The sequence below is a fragment of the Canis lupus genome, chromosome 16 (assembly GCF_048164855.1).
Source record: "Canis lupus baileyi chromosome 16, mCanLup2.hap1, whole genome shotgun sequence".
Classification (NCBI taxonomy): Eukaryota; Metazoa; Chordata; class Mammalia; order Carnivora; family Canidae; genus Canis; species Canis lupus.
The window spans coordinates 42,155,122-42,172,905 of record NC_132853.1 but is presented as its reverse complement, the minus strand read 5'-3'; the positions used below and the strand labels follow the sequence as shown (position 1 = coordinate 42,172,905).

The 17,784-nt window shown below is 53.6% G+C and overlaps 1 protein-coding gene and 1 long non-coding RNA gene across 4 annotated transcripts; one reads left to right on the top strand and one right to left on the bottom strand.

Annotated features, from left to right (window-relative positions):
* The first annotated feature begins 682 nt into the window (after positions 1 to 682).
* On the top strand, positions 683 to 14,778 carry ITGA2B (integrin subunit alpha 2b). 3 transcript variants are annotated; one of them, XM_072780853.1, is made up of 30 exons: positions 693 to 1,084; positions 2,624 to 2,745; positions 2,833 to 2,930; positions 3,035 to 3,200; positions 3,503 to 3,552; positions 3,632 to 3,677; positions 3,779 to 3,907; positions 4,228 to 4,275; positions 4,440 to 4,483; positions 4,621 to 4,674; positions 4,822 to 4,874; positions 5,053 to 5,264; positions 7,753 to 7,935; positions 8,373 to 8,418; positions 8,520 to 8,624; positions 8,707 to 8,762; positions 8,856 to 9,007; positions 9,152 to 9,277; positions 9,676 to 9,743; positions 9,865 to 10,012; positions 10,838 to 10,930; positions 11,202 to 11,281; positions 11,605 to 11,685; positions 11,808 to 11,904; positions 12,005 to 12,157; positions 12,282 to 12,407; positions 12,889 to 13,002; positions 13,219 to 13,320; positions 13,518 to 13,634; positions 14,505 to 14,778. In XM_072780853.1, exons 1-30 carry the CDS (start codon positions 750 to 752, stop codon positions 14,556 to 14,558), a joined length of 3,258 nt encoding a protein of 1,085 aa, XP_072636954.1. In that variant the 5' UTR covers positions 693 to 749; the 3' UTR covers positions 14,559 to 14,778. The 3 variants fall into 3 exon arrangements, with proteins under 3 accessions (XP_072636956.1, XP_072636957.1, XP_072636954.1); XM_072780855.1 differs by lacking the exon at positions 12,889 to 13,002 and having other exon boundaries at positions 683 to 1,084; XM_072780856.1 differs by lacking the exon at positions 7,753 to 7,935 and having other exon boundaries at positions 691 to 1,084.
* On the bottom strand, positions 12,549 to 17,758 carry LOC140606857 (uncharacterized). Its single transcript, XR_012009073.1, has 2 exons — positions 17,576 to 17,758; positions 12,549 to 14,534 (listed from the first exon to the last, which is right to left on the bottom strand). It is a non-coding gene; the product is annotated as an uncharacterized lncRNA (long non-coding RNA).
* Between the last annotated feature and the right edge of the window lie 26 nt (positions 17,759 to 17,784).

Sequence of the window (17,784 nt, the reverse complement as noted above, 5' to 3'; positions counted from 1 at the left end):
ATGGACCATTACAAAACAGCATGATCGGTGCTGTGCCCATGTGTGTCAACCCCAGAATACCAGCCTGAGGACTTGAAGGAGGCTTCCCCTAGGCAGTGACCCCACTAGAATTAAGTCTTAATTGGACAAGAGCTCTGTCACCTAAGACTGAGGGTCTGCCTTCAACCAGAGAAGCTGGTGTATAGTCCCAGAACCTGTGAGCCTGAAGACTCAACTCTATCCTCATCTCCTTTCCCCTTCGCCACCCCTTCACCAGCACCAGCGGCACTGCTGTGACCACACTAAGACTTGGCCTGAGATGGAGGGAGAGTGGAGAAACCTGCTACACCAATATGGCTGACCAAGGCCCTGGAAGGAGGAAGTGGGTAAGTGCGTTATCCAAAAGGATATAGCAGCTTCAGGTCTTATCAGGGGACAGCACCCCTTCCTCCACCTCTGACCAAGTCAGAGTGGGCCACAGCAATGCAGACCACTGTGAGATGGAGAGCAAGAGCTGTAAAACAACTAGAGTGGACATGTACACACCATTATAGTTCATGGTTATCCTATCCCAAGCAGAAAGGAATGGTGGCTTAGACTAGCCTGGTGTTAGTGGAAATGTGAAGATTCAAGAGACATAGTTGAAAGGCAGAATCAACAGGACTTGGAGATAAACTACTCTCAGGAAAAGGGAGGAGTCATGGCTTTCAGCCATCAGCATCCACCCCCCAGGGTGCCCTCACCCTCTTCCTGGCAATCCAAGAAACCATATGGTTCCAGGGCCTGTAGCCCTTTCCTCTGCCTACTGCTCAGCAAGTGAGTTCCAGTCTGATAAGAAAAGCCTTCCTGTGGTGGAGACTGAAAGGAAGAGGAGGCAGCTAGCCCATTCCTGCCCAGGAGATTGTGGGAGAAGGAAGATGGCCAGAGCTGTATGTCCACTTAATGCCCTCTGGCTTCTGGAGTGGGTGCAGCTGTTCTTGGGACCTGGTGCCATCCCTCTAGGCTGGGCCTTGAACTTGGACCCAGTGCAACTCACCTTCTACACAGGCCCCAATGGCAGCCACTTTGGGTTTTCACTGGACTTCTACAAGGACAACCATGGGAGGTAAGGCTGGGGTGAAGTTTGGGTGTTGGGGAGAGAGTTACTATCACTACTTCTGTGAACCCATTTGTGATAGAGGTTGAGCAAAGTGACTTCTAGGCTCTATTCAGACAGTTCTTTTTAGGAATACTGGCAGGAACTAGCTCAAGTAAAGGTGTCAGGGAGGGGCACACATGGAAAGGTGAGCACCAAAACTACAGGAAAAACAAAGGGAAGATAAAAGTTGATGCCTTCTTTTTTCCTTCAAGGGTCAGTTGTATGACCTATTCCATCTTTGTTATCTCAAAATACAGAGAGGAGCATGTGTCTTAAATTTACTTGCAAAACTATCTACCTGCCCCCACCTTGCTGTTCTATTCCATGTCCCTCTTCCCCATCAAAATTACAGATATTTGAAAAGAAACAATAGAGCATTAATGGTTGGGATTAGTCAGCTGCGAAATCAGACTTCCAAGATTAGAATCCTGGTTCCTTCTCTTTATTGTAACTACCCTGCACTACTTATTATGGTAGATGCTGTGATGCCCACCTCTGGGGAGTGGGAATGGCAGACAGCCTTCAACTATCTGACTCTTAGGGAATTTCCTTTGCTGAAGAGAGTCACCTCCCCCAAAGTCAAGTCCCTTTTCCAATGGAACCTACAATCAATGACTGATCAATGAGGAGTGTGGAGGGAGGTGTAAGGGTCTGATGTTCTCACCTCAACTTGGGACTGTTCTGAAGGGTCCTTTTTTTCTGGAGCTCTAGCTCCAGAGCTCCCAGGATGTTGCCTCATGGCTGTCAATGGGTCTGGATCTGCATTTGACCTCTTTCTCTGCCCACTCCTGCTTCTCTCCCTTTCTAAATACTGGCCTCATAGGCATTACTTAAACATCCTGCAAGCTAAAAGAAAATTATAGCATTTTTTTTTTAGTACTTGTTAAGCATTACTTGGCTGGCACCACGCAAAAATGTCCCTCATACCTTGATTTCATTTACTTCTGACATTGGTTGGTATTGTTCCCAATTTATATATGGTAGAGCTATGATTTGAACCTAGATCTACTAAAGTCTTTGGTGTTATCAGTATCCCACTTTAGAGGTGGCCAGTAGTTTCCCTAATCCTTCACCATTAAAACTAGCTCTTAGGAAAGCATCTGGTAACAGTATTCAGTTCTAGGAAGCATGTAAACCCCTGACTTTTGGTGTGGGGCGCAGAAGTGAAGGATATGGAATTGGAGGGTGTGCAGAGCTTAGGAGGTCTTTTTCAGCAAGGATACAAACTCTTCATATTCAAATCAAACCAAAAGGTTATATAATACCAGCTTTACCGTTAACTGGCTAGATTACTTTAGGCACGTGGTTTCCCCACTGGGAGACGGTTTCATTGACAGTAAAATGAAAAGATTGGCCTCCATGGTCTGTGATGTCTCCTTGAGGGAAGACGATCCAGTGCCTTCCCAGGCACACAGCCCTTCCGGGTAGTGCTCTCAACACAGGCACCAGGGCAGGTGCTACCTCGGCATCTGCTCTGCCGCACTCACCCAGCTTTCCTACGCGCAGAGTGGCCTTCGTGGTAGGCGCCCCGCGGACCCTGGGCCGCAGCCAGGAGGAGACGGGCGGCGTATTCCTGTGCCCCTGGAGGGCCGAGGGTGGCCAGTGCACGTCGCTGCCCTTTGACCTCAGTGAGTCCTGCGCAAGGAGGGCAAAGGAGGGGCCACCCGGAGCTTGGGCAGCCTGGCTTCAGCGCCCACCCTTCTTATGCTCTCCAGATGACGAGACCCGACACATAGGCTCCCACACCTTCCAAACCTTCAAGTCTCGGCAAGGACTGGGGGCGTCGGTCGTCAGCTGGAACGACAACATTGTGGTGGGCGCCACGGAACGGGGAGCAAAGAGCAGTCGGGGGCAGGGACACGTGGGCGGGGATCCCGAGTCCCGCCGATTCCCCACTCTCCTTTGGCCCTGCTCCAGGCCTGCGCCCCCTGGCAGCACTGGAACGTCCTAGAAAAGACCGAGGAGGCCGAGAAGACGCCCGTAGGTGGCTGCTTTGTGGCTCAGCTCCGGAACGGCCACCGCGCGGAGTACTCGCCGTGTCGGGCTAACACCATGAGCTCGGTTTATGTGAAAAATCGGTTTAGTGAGTTCGGCTCCCTGTTTTGTTTCCGCCCGCTCAGGGCCACTTAGCTCCGCCCTCAGCACCTCCCCAGGAGCCGCCCAGTCCCCGGCTTTCGGTCCCGCATTTCCCCTTGGCCCAGCTCCTAGTCCCACCCCGCCTCGCTCAGCTTGGGGGCCGCGCGCCTGTAGGTAACCCCGTGGCCCCGCCCCGGCCCCCGCCCCGGCCCCCGCCCCGGCCCCGCCCCGGCCCCGCCCCGGCCCCGCCTCCGGCTCCAAGGTATCCTCGCCCCGCCCCTTCGCTGACCCCTCCCCTCCCTCCTCTAGACCAAGACAAGCGCTATTGCGAAGCGGGCTTCAGCGCTGCGGTCACTCAGGCGAGTGGGGAGCACTAGCGGCGTGGGGGGGGGGGGCTTCCAAACACGGCCCCCCTCACTTCCAGGGCTTCCCTTTCAGGCTGGAGTGCTGGTGCTTGGGGCCCCCGGCGGCTATTTTTTCTTAGGTACGTGCCCATCTGTACACTTCACACCCTTCTCTCGGCCTGGGGAGACGGGGAGACCGCAGGCGTCTGGGCCCCCACACCCGCTGTCCCTCGCGCCGTAGGTCTCCTGGTGCGGACGCCTATTGACAATATCATCTCGAGTTACCGCCCGGGCACCCTGTTGTGGCACGTGTCCTCCCAGAGCTTCACCTACGACTACAGCAAGCCAGAGTACTACGACGGCTACCGGGGTAACACTGGCACCCCCCTCCTAGGCCTCCCAGCCCTCTGAGAATCGCCGCCCACCCCGCGGGTCAGGTCCTGAGGTGCCTCCACCCTCTGGTCCCTCGGCATCCCCGCCACCGCCAACTCCCATTTGCCCCACCTTGCCTTTCCCACCCCGGATTAGCTGCGCAGCCCCGGGCTGACCTTGGCTTCTCGATGGCCTGTTTTCCCATCTACACAATGCAGGGTTTGGACTGGGTGGTCTCTGGGTCCCCCCTTCTTCCTTGCCCATGGCCTTCCCGCTGCTTCGCCCTCCCAGAAAGATTAATTCGTGCTGTCTCTTCAGGGTACTCTGTGGCTGTGGGCGAGTTCGACGGGAATCTCAACACTACAGGCAAGAAATCCATTTCGGGGACAAAGGATAGGGAGCCCCGCCCGGGGAGGAGCGCCTCCAAGCCCCGCACCGCACCAAAGTCTCCCCCGGGTTACAGAATCGCGGGCGGGAGGGTCGGTGGTAGGGTCGAAGGACCTCATTCACTGGGGTCTGGCTCTCCCCAGAGTATGTCCTCGGTGCCCCGACCTGGAGCTGTACCCTAGGAGCGGTGAGTGCCCCCTGTCCCGCCACTCGGCATCCCAAGCCTTCGACCCCACTCCTCAGCTTCAGGAGCCCCTTTCTCACTCGGAACGGGAGGCTGTCCTGGGGAGCAGGAATGACGCGCTCCTGTGCTTGTCCGTGCAGGTGGAAATTTTGAACGAGTACCACCAGACGCTGCACAGGCTGCACGGAGAGCAGGTGGAGGCCGGTTCCGGTGGGGGTGGCCGACGCTGGGGAATTGGAGCCCTAGAATGTTCCACGGGGTTTGGGGGGGGGGGCAATGTGCAAGAGAGGGTGCCTGTCTGGGCGGGGGACGGGGATTCAGTAAGCTTCGTCTTCCTGCAGATGGCTTCGTATTTTGGACACTCGATAGCCGTCACTGATGTCAACGGAGACGGGTGAGGCTCCTACCCGTTTGGGTCCCCCATCACCAGAGGAGTTGCCTGCTCTGGGTCGCCTCCTTTCCTCCCCCACTCCCACGTAACCACCGAGGGGAGCGGGAGGGCGAGAATGGAGCCGGCGAGTTTGGGCTAATCTCCCTAACCCACCCCGTGGCACCGCCCATCCGGCCTGCAGGCGGCACGACTTGCTGGTGGGCGCGCCACTGTTCATGGAGAGCCGCGCGGACCGCAAGCTGGCCGAGGTGGGGCGCGTGTACTTGTTCCTGCAGCCTCGAGGTCACCAGGCGCTGGGCGCCCCCAGCCTCCTGCTGACTGGCACACAGCTCTATGGGCGATTCGGCTCGGCCATCGCATCTCTGGGCGACCTCGACCGGGACGGCTACAACGGTAAGGGGCAGAGAGGAGCACCGCTTGCTTCAGACTGGTTAACAGCCAGAACCAAGACCGCCGATTTGACCAGAGGGCAGCCAGAGCGGGGAAGGGCTTTTCTCTGGAAGAGTTGAATGGGACCAGTTTGTTTGCATTGGTCCAGGCAAGAGATGGTGACCACCTGGATGTGAATGTGGTCAGTGGAGTTAGAGATGGGGTGATGTCACAGATATTTAGTAGCTGGACTATTAGGACTTGATGGGTGAGTGGGTGGATGTGGAGTTAGAGAGAGGAGTTGGAAGGGATAGTGTTGATGCCTTCACGGCCTGGAGCTCAGTCTGGGTGGGGGTGGGGATGGCGGGCGGTGGGGATCAGCAGTTCAGCTCTGGGCCTGTTTGACCTTGAGGGGCTGGGGAGCATCAAACCCACGGCCAGAGAAGGCGTGTGCCTTCCCCATTCGCACCAGATAGGCGCTTGGAAAGGGTAGATGAGATCGCTGCACCTGTGAAATGAGAAGAGGCAAAGGATAAAACCCTGGGGAGCAAGAGCATTTAGGGGACCCTCAAAGGAAGTGAGTCTAGAAGGGAGACAGGAATGTCCAGAGAAGTAGGAGGGAAACCAGGAGATCTGATGGCCCAGAACTAAAAGGAAAAGAGTGCTCTGAGCAGGAGGAAGGGGGTCAGTGGCGCCAGATGCTGCTGAAAGGCATAATTAGATGAGGCTGGAGAACTATCCATGGGCTTTAGCAAGAAGGAGATCATTGGTGACAGTGACACTGATTCAGGGCTGGGTAAGGACAGAAGTCAGGATGCCATGGGGCAAGGTATGAATGAAAGTGAAGAATTGGAGGCAGTGAGTGTAGAAATGTCTTTCAACCAGTTTGTGAAAGAAGAAAGAAAAGATGATTCCTGAAAGGAGATGAGGGCCAAGGGAAGGTTATTCTAATTTCAAAGCATATGGAGTAGGTCGAATGTGGAGAAAATGATCCTCCGGGGGGGGGCGGGGTGGTGGTGAGAGAAGGAAGCCCAAGGAAGGTCCCTGTGATGCTCTGAGGGGTAGGCGGGGTTGGGATATTTAGGGTAAAGGAGTTGGGGAAAGTGAGTTCAGATTTATAGCACAACAGTTGGGCTACTTCTCTTTGTGAAGGAAGTAGGGGGCTGGGAGCTTGACAGAATGAAGAAAGTTGGAAATAAGTGCTGAGCAGAGTGGGAGAGGGGGCTGAGCAGAACTCCCCCAGGATGGCTGGGAAGCACCTGGTTCCCTAGCACAGATGGATGGTCAGGAGTCCCTGAGGCCCAATCTGCTGAGGTCTGGCCAGGCTTGCTGAGGACTGGCAATGGGGTAAGATGGCAGAGGATATGACCAGGGTGATCGAATGGTCAGAAATAAGTGAAGAGATCAAGATGCCAAAGATCAAGAGAGGGGAGGCCCAGAGTCTGGAGACAAGACTGGTCAGGGTAGACTTATTTGGATGAATTCTGTGTAACTCAGTCAGAAAAATCAATAGATTTTTCTTAAGATTTTATTTATTTATTTGACAGAGAGAGCACAAGTAGGCAGAGCAGCAAACAGAGGGGGAGGGAGAAGCAGGCTCCCCATGAGCAGAGAGTCCAATACAGGGCTCAATCCCCAGGGCCCTGGGATCATGACCTGAGCCAAAGGCCAATGCTTAACTGATGGAGCCACCCAGGTGCCCCTCAATAGATTTTTAAAAGGAAAAAAGGTACATAGAAAACAAAATCAGAAGACAAAGGAAAGACAGTTATAACCTATATATAAAAGATCTTAATTCCTGTCACATGTAAAAAACTTACAACTTAATAAGTTTATGATGATTAACAAATGCATTTTCAAGAGTGATCTTAAAAGTTATTAGTGATGACAACTCCACAGAATTAAATAGGATGAAGAGAGACACCTAGATGGCTCAGTTAAGCATCAGACTCTTGATTCTGGCTCAGGTCATGATCTCTGGATCAAGCCCCCAGTTGGGCTCTCTGCTAGGTGTGGAGCTTGCTTGGGACTCTCTCTCCCTCTCCCTCTGCTCCTCCCCACTCACAAACGCACATCCATTCTCTCTCTCTCAAATAAATACAGTCTAAAAAAAAAAAAAAAAAAAGAAAGGAAAAAAGAAATGGGGTGAAGTTCCCTAGGGGAATAGGAGGCCACTACTTAATCTTGGTCGTGGTTATTTAACCTTCTGGGACTCAGTTTTTTCATCTAAAATGGGAATCATAGTGTCTAATTTTCAGGATTAAACAAAATTATGTCAATATGTTTTCCTCAGTAGATACCAAGGGCTGCTATTGTCTTTATAATAACTCTACTTGATGGGTCTCTTTTGTACTCAGTTGTAAAATCCTGGAGGGCAGGGCAGCTGCCTTCTTGACCCCATCCCTCTGCTGGTCCCCTGGGATCTGCCAAAGTGGGAGCTCTGGGCCACCTGGATACCAAACAAAAATTGGAGAAAATTATAGCAAACAGCCCTTTCTGTTGCTCCTTCCAGATGTTGCAGTGGCTGCCCCCTACGGAGGTCCCAGTAGTCTGGGCCAAGTGCTGGTGTACCTAGGTCAGAGTGAGGGGCTCAGCTCACGCCCCTCCCAGATCCTGGACAGCCCCTTCCCAGCAGGCTCTGGCTTCGGCTTCTCCCTGCGAGGTGCCACAGACATCGATGACAATGGATACCCAGGTGGCCCTAGAATGCCTCCAGCTAGCCAAGAGGGGCTCTCGGGCATTAGATGGAGATAATGAAAGACACAGTCAGGGGTCTATGCCCCGCTGAGTGTTCTGATCCTTCTGGGAGGTCAGGGGAGGCCAGGGGAGGCCAGGTCACAACTCCAGTGGGGCGGGCTGCCCAGGTGACTCAGCAGTTTAGCACTGCTGAAGCCCAAGGTGTGATCCTGGAGACTTGGGATAGAGTCCCATGTCAGACTCCCTGCATGGAGCCTGCTTCTTCCTCCGCCTGTTTTTCTGCCTCTCTCTCTCTCTCTCATGAATAAATAAATAAAATCTTTAAAAAAAAAAAAAACTCCAGTGGGGCAAATAGTGTGGGAAACCCCGGGAAAGATGAGATGAGGACCTACTGCCTCCTCTAACTGCTGATTCTGACCTCTCCAATATCTTTAGACCTACTGGTAGGAGCTTATGGGGCCAGCAAGGTGGCTGTGTACAGGTGAGCGCTGGCTCCAGGGGCATGGTCAGGGAGTGTCCCCACCATCAGAGGATCCTGGGCCAAGAGGACCCACAACATCAAGCCTCGCCCTGTCCCACCAGAGCTCAGCCAGTGGTGGTGGCCAATGTCCAGCTGCTGGTACAAGATTCACTGAATCCTGCTGTGAAGAACTGTATCCTGCCTCAGACCAAGACACCAGTGAGCTGGTGAGGAGACAGGGGGCACAGGCCGGGCAAGATTTGGGATCTTGAAGGGCCCTACCCCTGAGCTCAACTCATATATTTGCAGCTTTAACATACAGATGTGTGTGGGAGCCACTGGGCACAACATTCCTCAGCAGCTGCGTGAGTGTCATTGTGGGGACAGAAGGGAGTTGGGTCTGGGCTCATCTGGAAACTGGCCACAGAGACCCTGACCCTTCCTGTTTGCCTTGCCAGCCCTAAATGCCGAGCTGCAGCTGGACCGGCAAAAGCCCCGCCAGGGCCGGAGGGTGTTACTGCTAAATTCTCAGCTGGCGAGCAGCACCCTGCATCTGGACCTGGGCGGGAGGCACAGCCCCATCTGCCACACCACCACCGCCTTCCTCCGAGTACACCCAGGCTGGGGATGGGAAGGGTTGGGTGTGCAGGCCTGTTTATCCAGCCCTTGGGCATGAGCTGGGTGCTGTGGGTTGGGGGGTGGCCAGTGGGACATGTATGGCAGGCGTGTGGTCCGACTTTTGTCCCCTCCCTAGGATGAGGCCGACTTCCGGGACAAGCTGAGCCCCATTGTACTCAGCTTGAACGTGTCGCTACAGCCCAGGAAGGATGGAGTAGCCCCTGCCATTGTGCTGCATGGAGACACCCATGTCCAGGAGCAGGTGGGGGTGGGCAGGAACAGGCAAAAGAGGTGCGGGACCCCTGCCAGAAAGTCAGGGTTAGGGTTAGTGTCCAAGTCAGTAAGGCGAATCCCAAAACCTTGATATCACTTCTCATCTCTGATGTCACTCTAAACCCTAATGAAAACCCCCAAATCTCAAAATTCTCTCAATCCTGATACAAGTCCCATGTGTTGTGGATGTCACTTCTAAACTCTGACAAGCCTATAAACCCTGATGTCACCATCATAACATGATCCCAAACCCTGATGCAAATCCCAAAGCCATGATGTCAGCCCCAAACTCCTTTTTAGTCTCAGAACTTTGTTAGAAGTTCCTGATGTGACCCCCAAAATTCACATGTACCCAACTCACCACACACCTTGATTTGCCTCTTCTAGACTCGCATCATCCTAGACTGTGGGGAAGATGACCTGTGTGTGCCCCAGCTCCAGCTCACCGCCATCGTGTGAGGCCATTTGCCCCATGACACCCCTTCGCCCCCTGGGGCCTGATACTCTGTCCTCGCCCCCTTCCCAGACCCTGGGCCTGGATCCAGCCTTCTCTGCTTCACTCCTTTCTCCCCATAGGATGGGCTCCCCACTCCTCATTGGAGCCGATAATGTACTGGAGCTGCAGATGGATGCGGCCAATGAGGGCGAGGGGGCCTACGAAGCAGAGCTTGCTGTGCACCTGCCCCCAGGTGCCCACTACATGCGGGCCATCAGCAACATTGAGGTGATGCTTCACTTTAGGGGCATTACCATGGACCTGGGAGGTGCAAGAGCATTGGCTCTCATTTTCCACCTGAGAGCCCCAACTTCTCTTCCACATTGTAGTAAAAACTGTGATTTTTTTTTTAATTTGGAAAAGGAGTACTTACTAATAGCATAAAATCCGAGGACTATTATAAAGCCCAGACCAAAAATGGCTCAGGAATTAATGTCAGCAGGAACTTGTGTTAGAAGGACTGTGTTAATGGGAACTCTGTTAGCATTTGAAAGGAAGGTGGACTTCCTTTGGGTCTTTTCTCTCAGTATAGACAGACACTTACATGGGCATTATTTACTTTTTTATTTTGTTGATCACAGTAGTAGTAGTTTATCACAATGGGATCATGCTCTATGTAATGTTTTGTGTTTTTTATTTTCAAAAATATCATTGAAAATAATAAGGTGCTCTAGAGAATGTGACGTCCCTCAAGTCCCTCAATCTCCCATCCTAAGAAGAGTCCCTCTCGACCCTAGCCCACAAGTCTCTTCCAGGCTTTCCAAGGGATCTTACATATATATGGGATACTCCAACCATCTTTTTTCTTTTTAATATTTTATTTATTTATTTATTTATTTATTTATTTATTTATTTGAGAAAGAGAGAGATCACGAGTGGAGAGAGAGGCAGAGGGAGAGAGAGAAACAGACTCCCGCCTGAGCAGGAAGCCTGATGTGGGGCTCGATCCCAGGACCCCTGGATCATGACCTGAGCCAAAAGCAGATGCCCAATTGACTGAGCCACCCAGGTACCAAACCAACCATCTTCTTTCTTGAAACTATCTCCCTGAAGGGCTTTGAGAGACTCATCTGTAACCAGAAGAAGGAGAATGAGACCAAGATAGTGCTGTGTGAGCTGGGTAACCCCATGAAGAGGAACGCCCGGGTGAGACCCCAAGGCATGGGTGCTGGGTCCACTCCACCAGGGACTCATACACAGCCAAGTTTTAGGGGTCAGGCTTGGAGTCCTATAGCTCTGGGCTGGAATTCTGGTCCTCACACTCCCTGTGTTCTTGAGTGAGTGGCTTTCCCTCTCTCAGTGGGCTTCTGAGGTAATGATGGGGACGTGGAGGATGGGAACCAGAGGTCACATGCAGGACAGGGCTGCCCAGAGTGGGCATCTGGGCCATGACTTTGCCCCCCACCCCATCTCTCAGATAGGAATCACCATGTTGGTGAGTGTGGAGAACCTGGAAGAGGCTGGGGAACATGTGTCCTTCTGGCTGCAAATCAGAAGGTACTAGACTGGGAAACATTCCTAGCCACCACCCTTCCCCTAGCTGATCCCGCTGCAGACACCCTCAGATGCCCTCCTTCCAGAAGGGTCTTCTGGGATGCCTACTCTTCAGACTTCCCTGTTCCCTTTCTTCCCCCAAAGCCTTGTTTCTGAGTCTTGGAGCCCTAGAAGAAGGTCTATCCCAGGTCTAACTTCAGTGTGGCATGCCGTTTGTGGAGTTAGCACTTCCTGAGCACTCTGAAACTCTGGCCCTACCCCTAGAGAGTTCTGCCATTCACTGGGCTGGGTCCCTGACCTGCGCCTCCTTATACCCTCCCTTCTAGCAAAAACAGCCAGAATCCGAACAGTGAGGCTGTGCTGCTGGATGTGCCAGTGCGGGCAGAGGCCCATGTGAAGCTAAGAGGGTGAGACCTGGGGTAGATCAGGGAGGTGGCAGGCACAACCCTAAGGTTCAGAGGGCCTTGGGGGAGCCCCTACAGGCAAGTCAGGTGATCGAGCTCACCCTGAGGGATTCGGGCCCCTGCAGGAACTCCTTTCCAGCCTCTCTGGTGGTGGTGGCAGAAGAAGACAACAGGGAGAACAGCTCAGAGAGCTGGGGCCCCAAAGTGGAGCACACCTACGAGGTGCGAAGGACCTTCTGGGGCTCAGGCCGGGGTGGGGAGGGACCCAGGAGCTAAGCATGGGTGCTGAGCCATCTAACATCCTGCCACCACCACCTGCCAGCTTCACAACAATGGCCCTGGTACCGTAAGTGGCCTCCACCTCCACCTCTGCTTTCCTGGGGAGTCCCAGCCTTCTGACCTGCTCTACATCCTGGACATACAACCTGAGGGGGGACTTCAATGCTCCCCCCAGCCCTCTATTAACCCCTTCAAGGTGAGAGGCTGAGTGGAAGAAAGAGTTGTGGGTGAGGCCCCCAGCCCGTCAACCAGGGCCCCTCCGGCAGGGTGGGTGGGGAGGTGAGCGGCGCCTGGGACTGACTGCTTCTTTGCCTCCCCAGCTGGACTGGAGGCAGCCTACCCCCAGCCCTTCCCCCACTTCCCCGGGGTATCACAAGCGGGAGCGCAGGCAGGCTTCTCTGCCAGGGTCCAGCCAGCCCTCTGGGCTTCAGGATCCAGTTCTCCTGGTGAGCAGACTCTGTGGTCTCCAGCTGAGGCCTCCCTGGGACAGGGGACAGAGGCGCTGAGAGGCAGGGAGAGGGGCTGTCAGTGTGATGTGGGCCATGGGTGGGCCACCTTGGTCCCCCGGAGTACTCTAGGTGAATATGCAGGGTGGGGCTGGTCTTGTGTCTGGGGCCTGGTGGGGGTAATTGAATTTTCAAAGGTTCCCAGTACCTTAAAGACAAAGAAGAAATGTCAAAGCAGAGTTACAAAAATTCTGAGTGTTGAACACTGTGGGATGGCACCCTTCTTCCTGCCCTTTCTCTGCATCTCTGGGACCGTGTGAGCAGACTCATTTAGAGATAATGTCGGAAGCTTGAATCTGAGGCCCTTCCTGAGGGGGAGGCCCGAGCTTCCTGCCCCCTAGCCCCTTTCTGTTGCTGGGTCCTTGGGGTGATCAGGGGTGAGGAGTCAGAGGGCCTGGGGACCAGTGACGTATCCCCTTAGAGCTGCAAGTCGGGGCCGCATACAGTGGTGCAGTGTGAGCTGCAGGAGATGGCGCGAGGGCAGCGAGCCATGGTCAAGGTGCTAGCTTTCCTGCAGCTGCCCAGCCTCCAGCAGGTGAATGGGCTGCCGGTGGGTGGGGCTTTCTGGGGGTGGGGGCCAAGCTTTCTCCCCAGAGAGATGGGGCCACAGGGTGAAGAGGGAAGTGAGGACAAGGCTGACTTTTGAGGGGACAGAATGAGGCCAGGGGGTAGGACTCACAGCAGGGAGGCTGGGGGGTATTCCTGCAACCAAGAGGCCCGTGTAAAGGGCTTTCACTCCCACCCCATTCAGAGGCCGCTGGATCAGTTCGTGCTGGAATCGCAAGCTTGGTTCAACGTCTCCTCCCTTCCCTACGCTGTGCCCTCCCTCAGCCTGCCCAGTGGGGAAACTCTGGTGAGTATGGAGCAGTGGTGGCAGAGGAGAGGCATTCCCCAGGACCCACTGCCTTCCCAAGGATGGGGGAGGGACACCCTGGGGGTCTGAGGGGTGGCACAGATAAGTGGCTTGGTTGGCCATCCTCAGCCCACAAGTATGAGTCTTTGAGAGAGGCGGGTGTCAAGGTGATGGAGAAAACATGGGTTTGCCCTCAGGTGCAGACACACTTGCTTCGTGCCTTGGAGGAGAGGGACATTCCCATCTGGTGGGTGCTGGTAGGCGTACTCGGAGGCCTGCTGTTGCTCATGCTCCTGGTCCTGGCCATGTGGAAGGTGAGGCATGAAGGGAGGGTGGGGTCCCCAGGTGGGCACAGGCTTGGCCCTGCCCTACTTCACAGGGAGGCAGAAAGAGATGGTGACCCAGAGCCCATTCACATCTCCACTATTAGAGTATCATTCTCCAGAAGACATCTTCCAGGGCACAGACCCCTGGGAGAGGTGGCATCTAAAATCCTAAGGCCTTTCAGCCTGTTCCCTACTGAGAGAAAGAGTCACCGGGAGGGAGTCCTGGCTGCTGATGAAGACAGAGCTCAACTCCTGACTCTGTCCTTCTCCCTGAATGAGGTGGGAGGCCCGAGTACGATCCAGACCCCTGCTGGGTCATCCCTCCTTTGCACCAGGTGCTCAAGCCCTGGGAAATCATGGTGCTTTTAGGGAAAATCATGCATTAGGCTTAGAGTCATCAAATACACATCATTTTGTACTTAAGTCACATAGAGACATAATGGCCAATATTTAAGAAAAATTCAAGGGAGGGGCACTTGGGTGGCTCAGTCGTTGAAGCATCTGCCTTCACTCAGGTCATGATCTCAGGGTCCTGGGATCAAGCCCCACATCAGGTTCCCCGCTCATCGGGGAGTCTGCTCCCTCCTCCTTTCCCTCTGCCCGCCTCCCCTGCTTGTGCTTGCTCTCTCCCTCTCAAATAAATAAATAAACTTTTTTAAAAATTCAGAAGAAAAATACCAAATTTTAAAAAAAGTAACTTGTGCCATGAATTATCTCGGAATGAGGAAGGCCTCCGTTTGTGCACGCAGTGGGATCTGATTCTGTGCTGGTCCAGGGAGAAGACCTCGTAACTGGCCACTTTCTAGCATACTTCTTCAACTGATCATCTTTATACCCTGTTTCCGGCCTCTTCTGCAGGGCGGCTTCTTCAAGCGCAACCGGCCACCGCTAGAAGAAGAGGAGGAGGAGTGATGGAGCAGCTCACGCTCTGTCCTAGGAGGAAGGCTGGGGACCTGCCTGCTCTGCCCTTTCTTCAGTGTGCGCCCCCCAGCTCTGCTCACCCACGGGTTGGAGCTGTGCCATGGAGGCCTCCTGATACCCCCCTCTACCTCATCCCCCAGAGCTGGCCACTCCTTTCCCTGCTGCCAAATAAAGAGGCTGAGTCCCAACCCCTGCATCTCTGGGACCCCCAGCATGCTGTCTCCTCTTGGGTCAGGGAAGATAAAGGTACCAGGGACAGGTGATGTTAGGAGTGAGGGTCTGGGGCTGCTGGAAGTGTGGGCAGAGGGTGTCTCTGCCAGGCAAAGGTTGCAAATGACTGTCTTTGGAGAGTGTCTGGGAGTAGAGACTAGGGGTAGAACAGAGGAGAAAGGGTGGCAGGCCTCCAGGTGAGACAAGAGGGGGATGGGGTATCTGGAGGTTGGAAGCATTACAGAAGGCAGGCTGGTCCCTGGTGGACAGCTTTAAATATTTTTGTTTTGTTTTGTTATAATTTCAAAGGGATAAGCCTCAAGTTGACCTGGGATTCAGGAACATAACCAGCTCTCCCCACTTCCTTCCTTCCTTCCTTTATTTATTTATTTATTTATTTATTTATTTATTTATTTATTTATTTATTTATGACAGAGAGAGAGAGAGAGAGGCAGAGACACAGGCAGAGGGAGAAGCAGGCTCCATGCAGGGAGCCCAATGCAGGACTCGATCCTGGGGCTCCAGGATCACACCCTGGGCTAAAGGCAGGTGCTAAACCGCTGAGCCACCCAAGCATCCCTCCTCACTCCCATTTGAAGAAAAAAAAAAGCCTTTAAAGCTGTGTTCAGAGTGAGGAGGGGGCAAAGGGAGGTTGACTAAGCCCTCAGCCTGAGGAAAGCAGCACTGCACCAGGGAGAGGACAGCAGGCATTGCTGCCCAGCTTACCCTTCTTCCCCAACAAGGAGAAGGCTCTCCAGTTAGGAAGGAGGGTTCCAGGCAGAGAGCTCACAGGACAGCTAGGAGCAGAAGACAACTCTCCCTCTGCCCGCCAAGACTGGAATCCCAGGATAGAAGGTGGGGGGTCCTCCTGGAGTCCTGAGAAATGTGTTGCTTCATGGATTCAGTAAATATTTGTTGAGCACCTCCCATGTGCCCGGTACCATCCGTGTCCTGAGATGGAGCAGTGAAGAAGGCAAAGTACCTGCCCTTGTGGAACTTACATTCAACCAGGAGTTAAAAAGTAAACAAGTAAATAAACATATGGTCAGTGGTGGTCGGTGCTGGGAGTAAAAATAAAAGTCAGGAGATTGTGGGAGAATTGCGTGGGAGAGATAGAGCTGTCAGGGAAGGCCTCTAATGAGGTGAGCAGAGAGATGGATGAATGAGCCAGGTGGCTGCTCAAGAATAAAGTGTTCTGGACAGAAAGAGCAGCCAGTGCAAAGGCCCTGGAACAGGCTTGATGTGTTTAAGTAAAAGCAAGGAGGCCCATGGTCTGGAGTCAGGCACAGGATCCAGATGAGGTCAGAAGTGGGGGCAAGCAGGTAGCGCCTTTTGGCCATGGGTAGGACTTTGGACTAGATTCTAAGTGTTGGGGGAGGCCACTGGTGAGCAGACTTACCTCACAAGAGCTGCTGGTATTTGATTTTACCCAAAGGGATAAAAGGTAAATTTGGAAAAGAAAACAATTTGACATCATGCATGGCAAGTTCCAGAACAGGTTTTTAGTTGGGTGACTTTTCTTAGGAAAAGATTAAGCCGCTGTGATCCTTACACACCAGCCAGATTCCCTCTCCACCCCACCATTGCCGCTTCATAGCCCCAGACAGTTTATCTTGATCCAGCACAGCATTTGGTATTTGCCTTATGGACAAGACAGAAATGCGAGCTGGATTTAAAACTGAATAACTCTGATAAAGCTGAAGGAGACCTCTAGGAGGTTGTTCCAGAGCTCGGTCCTGGCCCTGAGCTGCCTGGTATTGTCCCGAGCCCCTTGAATGGAGGCAGGGAAGCTGCCCTGCACCCGGCAGATGGCTGCTGGCTGTCTGGGAGCTCCAATACAATGGGTTACTGAAGCAGATTCATGGCAGCCCTTGACAGACTGTAAAGTTGGGTTGAAACCAACAAGATGAAATTCACCAGGGATGAGTGCTAAATTCTGTGTGGAGATTGTGAAAAATTGGTTACATAAGAAGAGGACTGGAAAATCTGGTTAGATGGAGATTTGTGAGAAAGAAAGAGAAAGAGGGAGGGAAGAGGAGAGGGAAAGATTAGAAAGAGAGGGAGGGAAGGAGGAGGGAAAGAAGGAAGAGGGAGGGAGAGGGTAGAAAAAGAATCTGGTATCACAAACTCACAAGGTCCCCTTAAGTCAGAAGAGCCAACCAGGGGACCCAACCAGACCCAACCTGCTGTCCTGTGGGGAACCAGGCTCTTGCTCTAGGTATCTAGGGCCCCTTGAGGCGCCACATCGTGAGAAGGAGGAGAGAGCCAGGGAAAACCAAGAGAGGGACACGGAATGACATGAGGATTTAGCCACCCAGAAGCTGAACCATGATGACAACCAGAAACTGGAAAGAAAGAGAGCTCTGCTGGGGCTAGGGCAGGCTTCAGATGTGGGGTTCAATGGCTGAGGAAGAAGGCCAAGACTGCCATCATGAGCCAGTACCAGTGGGACCCCTGGTGATTCTCGCAAAGGCGGCTGGCATCTTTAGAAGAAATTTCCTAAGCATTATGACTGTCCAACAATGGATATTATTACCGGAGTGGAGGTGAGCCCCCACTTTTCCCTGGACCAACACCGGCCCCATTGATGGCGCCCCTGCTCCTGTCAAGCATATGCTAGATGCTTTACATCACGATCTCATGTCATCTTGAGGACAGCCCCACGAGCTAGAGACTATTACAATTCTCACTTGAAAGAGGGGGGAGACCAGAAGGCGAAGTCACTTGCTCACGGCCCAAGAGGCAGAAGCTAGACCCGCTGACCAGCTCCCACTGCGTGGGGGTTTGTGCGGACAGACCTGGGCAGTTCCTACACTTTTCGGAGACGCTCGTGACCCTACTGCCTCTTTGAGCGTATGGTCAGCAGTTGCTTTTCCTCCCAAATTCTGCACCAAATTCCGAGGGCTCCGGACCTCCAAGCGCTCGGGTCGATCGGCCCCTCTCCGTGGCAGCCGTCGCAGCTCGGGGTCTGGCAGCGCAGGGTGGGGACCGCAGGGTGGGCTGAGCG

Bases quoted from the DNA above. Each gene is read 5' to 3' on its own strand.
- ITGA2B (XM_072780853.1), top strand. From the start codon at position 750: ATGGTTCCAGGGCCTGTAGCCCTTTCCTCTGCCTACTGCTCAGCAAGT. The intron at 4,276-4,439 runs GCAAGAAATCCA...GGCTCTCCCCAG, and splicing joins CGGGAATCTCAACACTACAG to AGTATGTCCTCGGTGCCCCG. The intron at 13,635-14,504 runs GTGAGGCATGAA...CCTCTTCTGCAG, and splicing joins TGGTCCTGGCCATGTGGAAG to GGCGGCTTCTTCAAGCGCAA.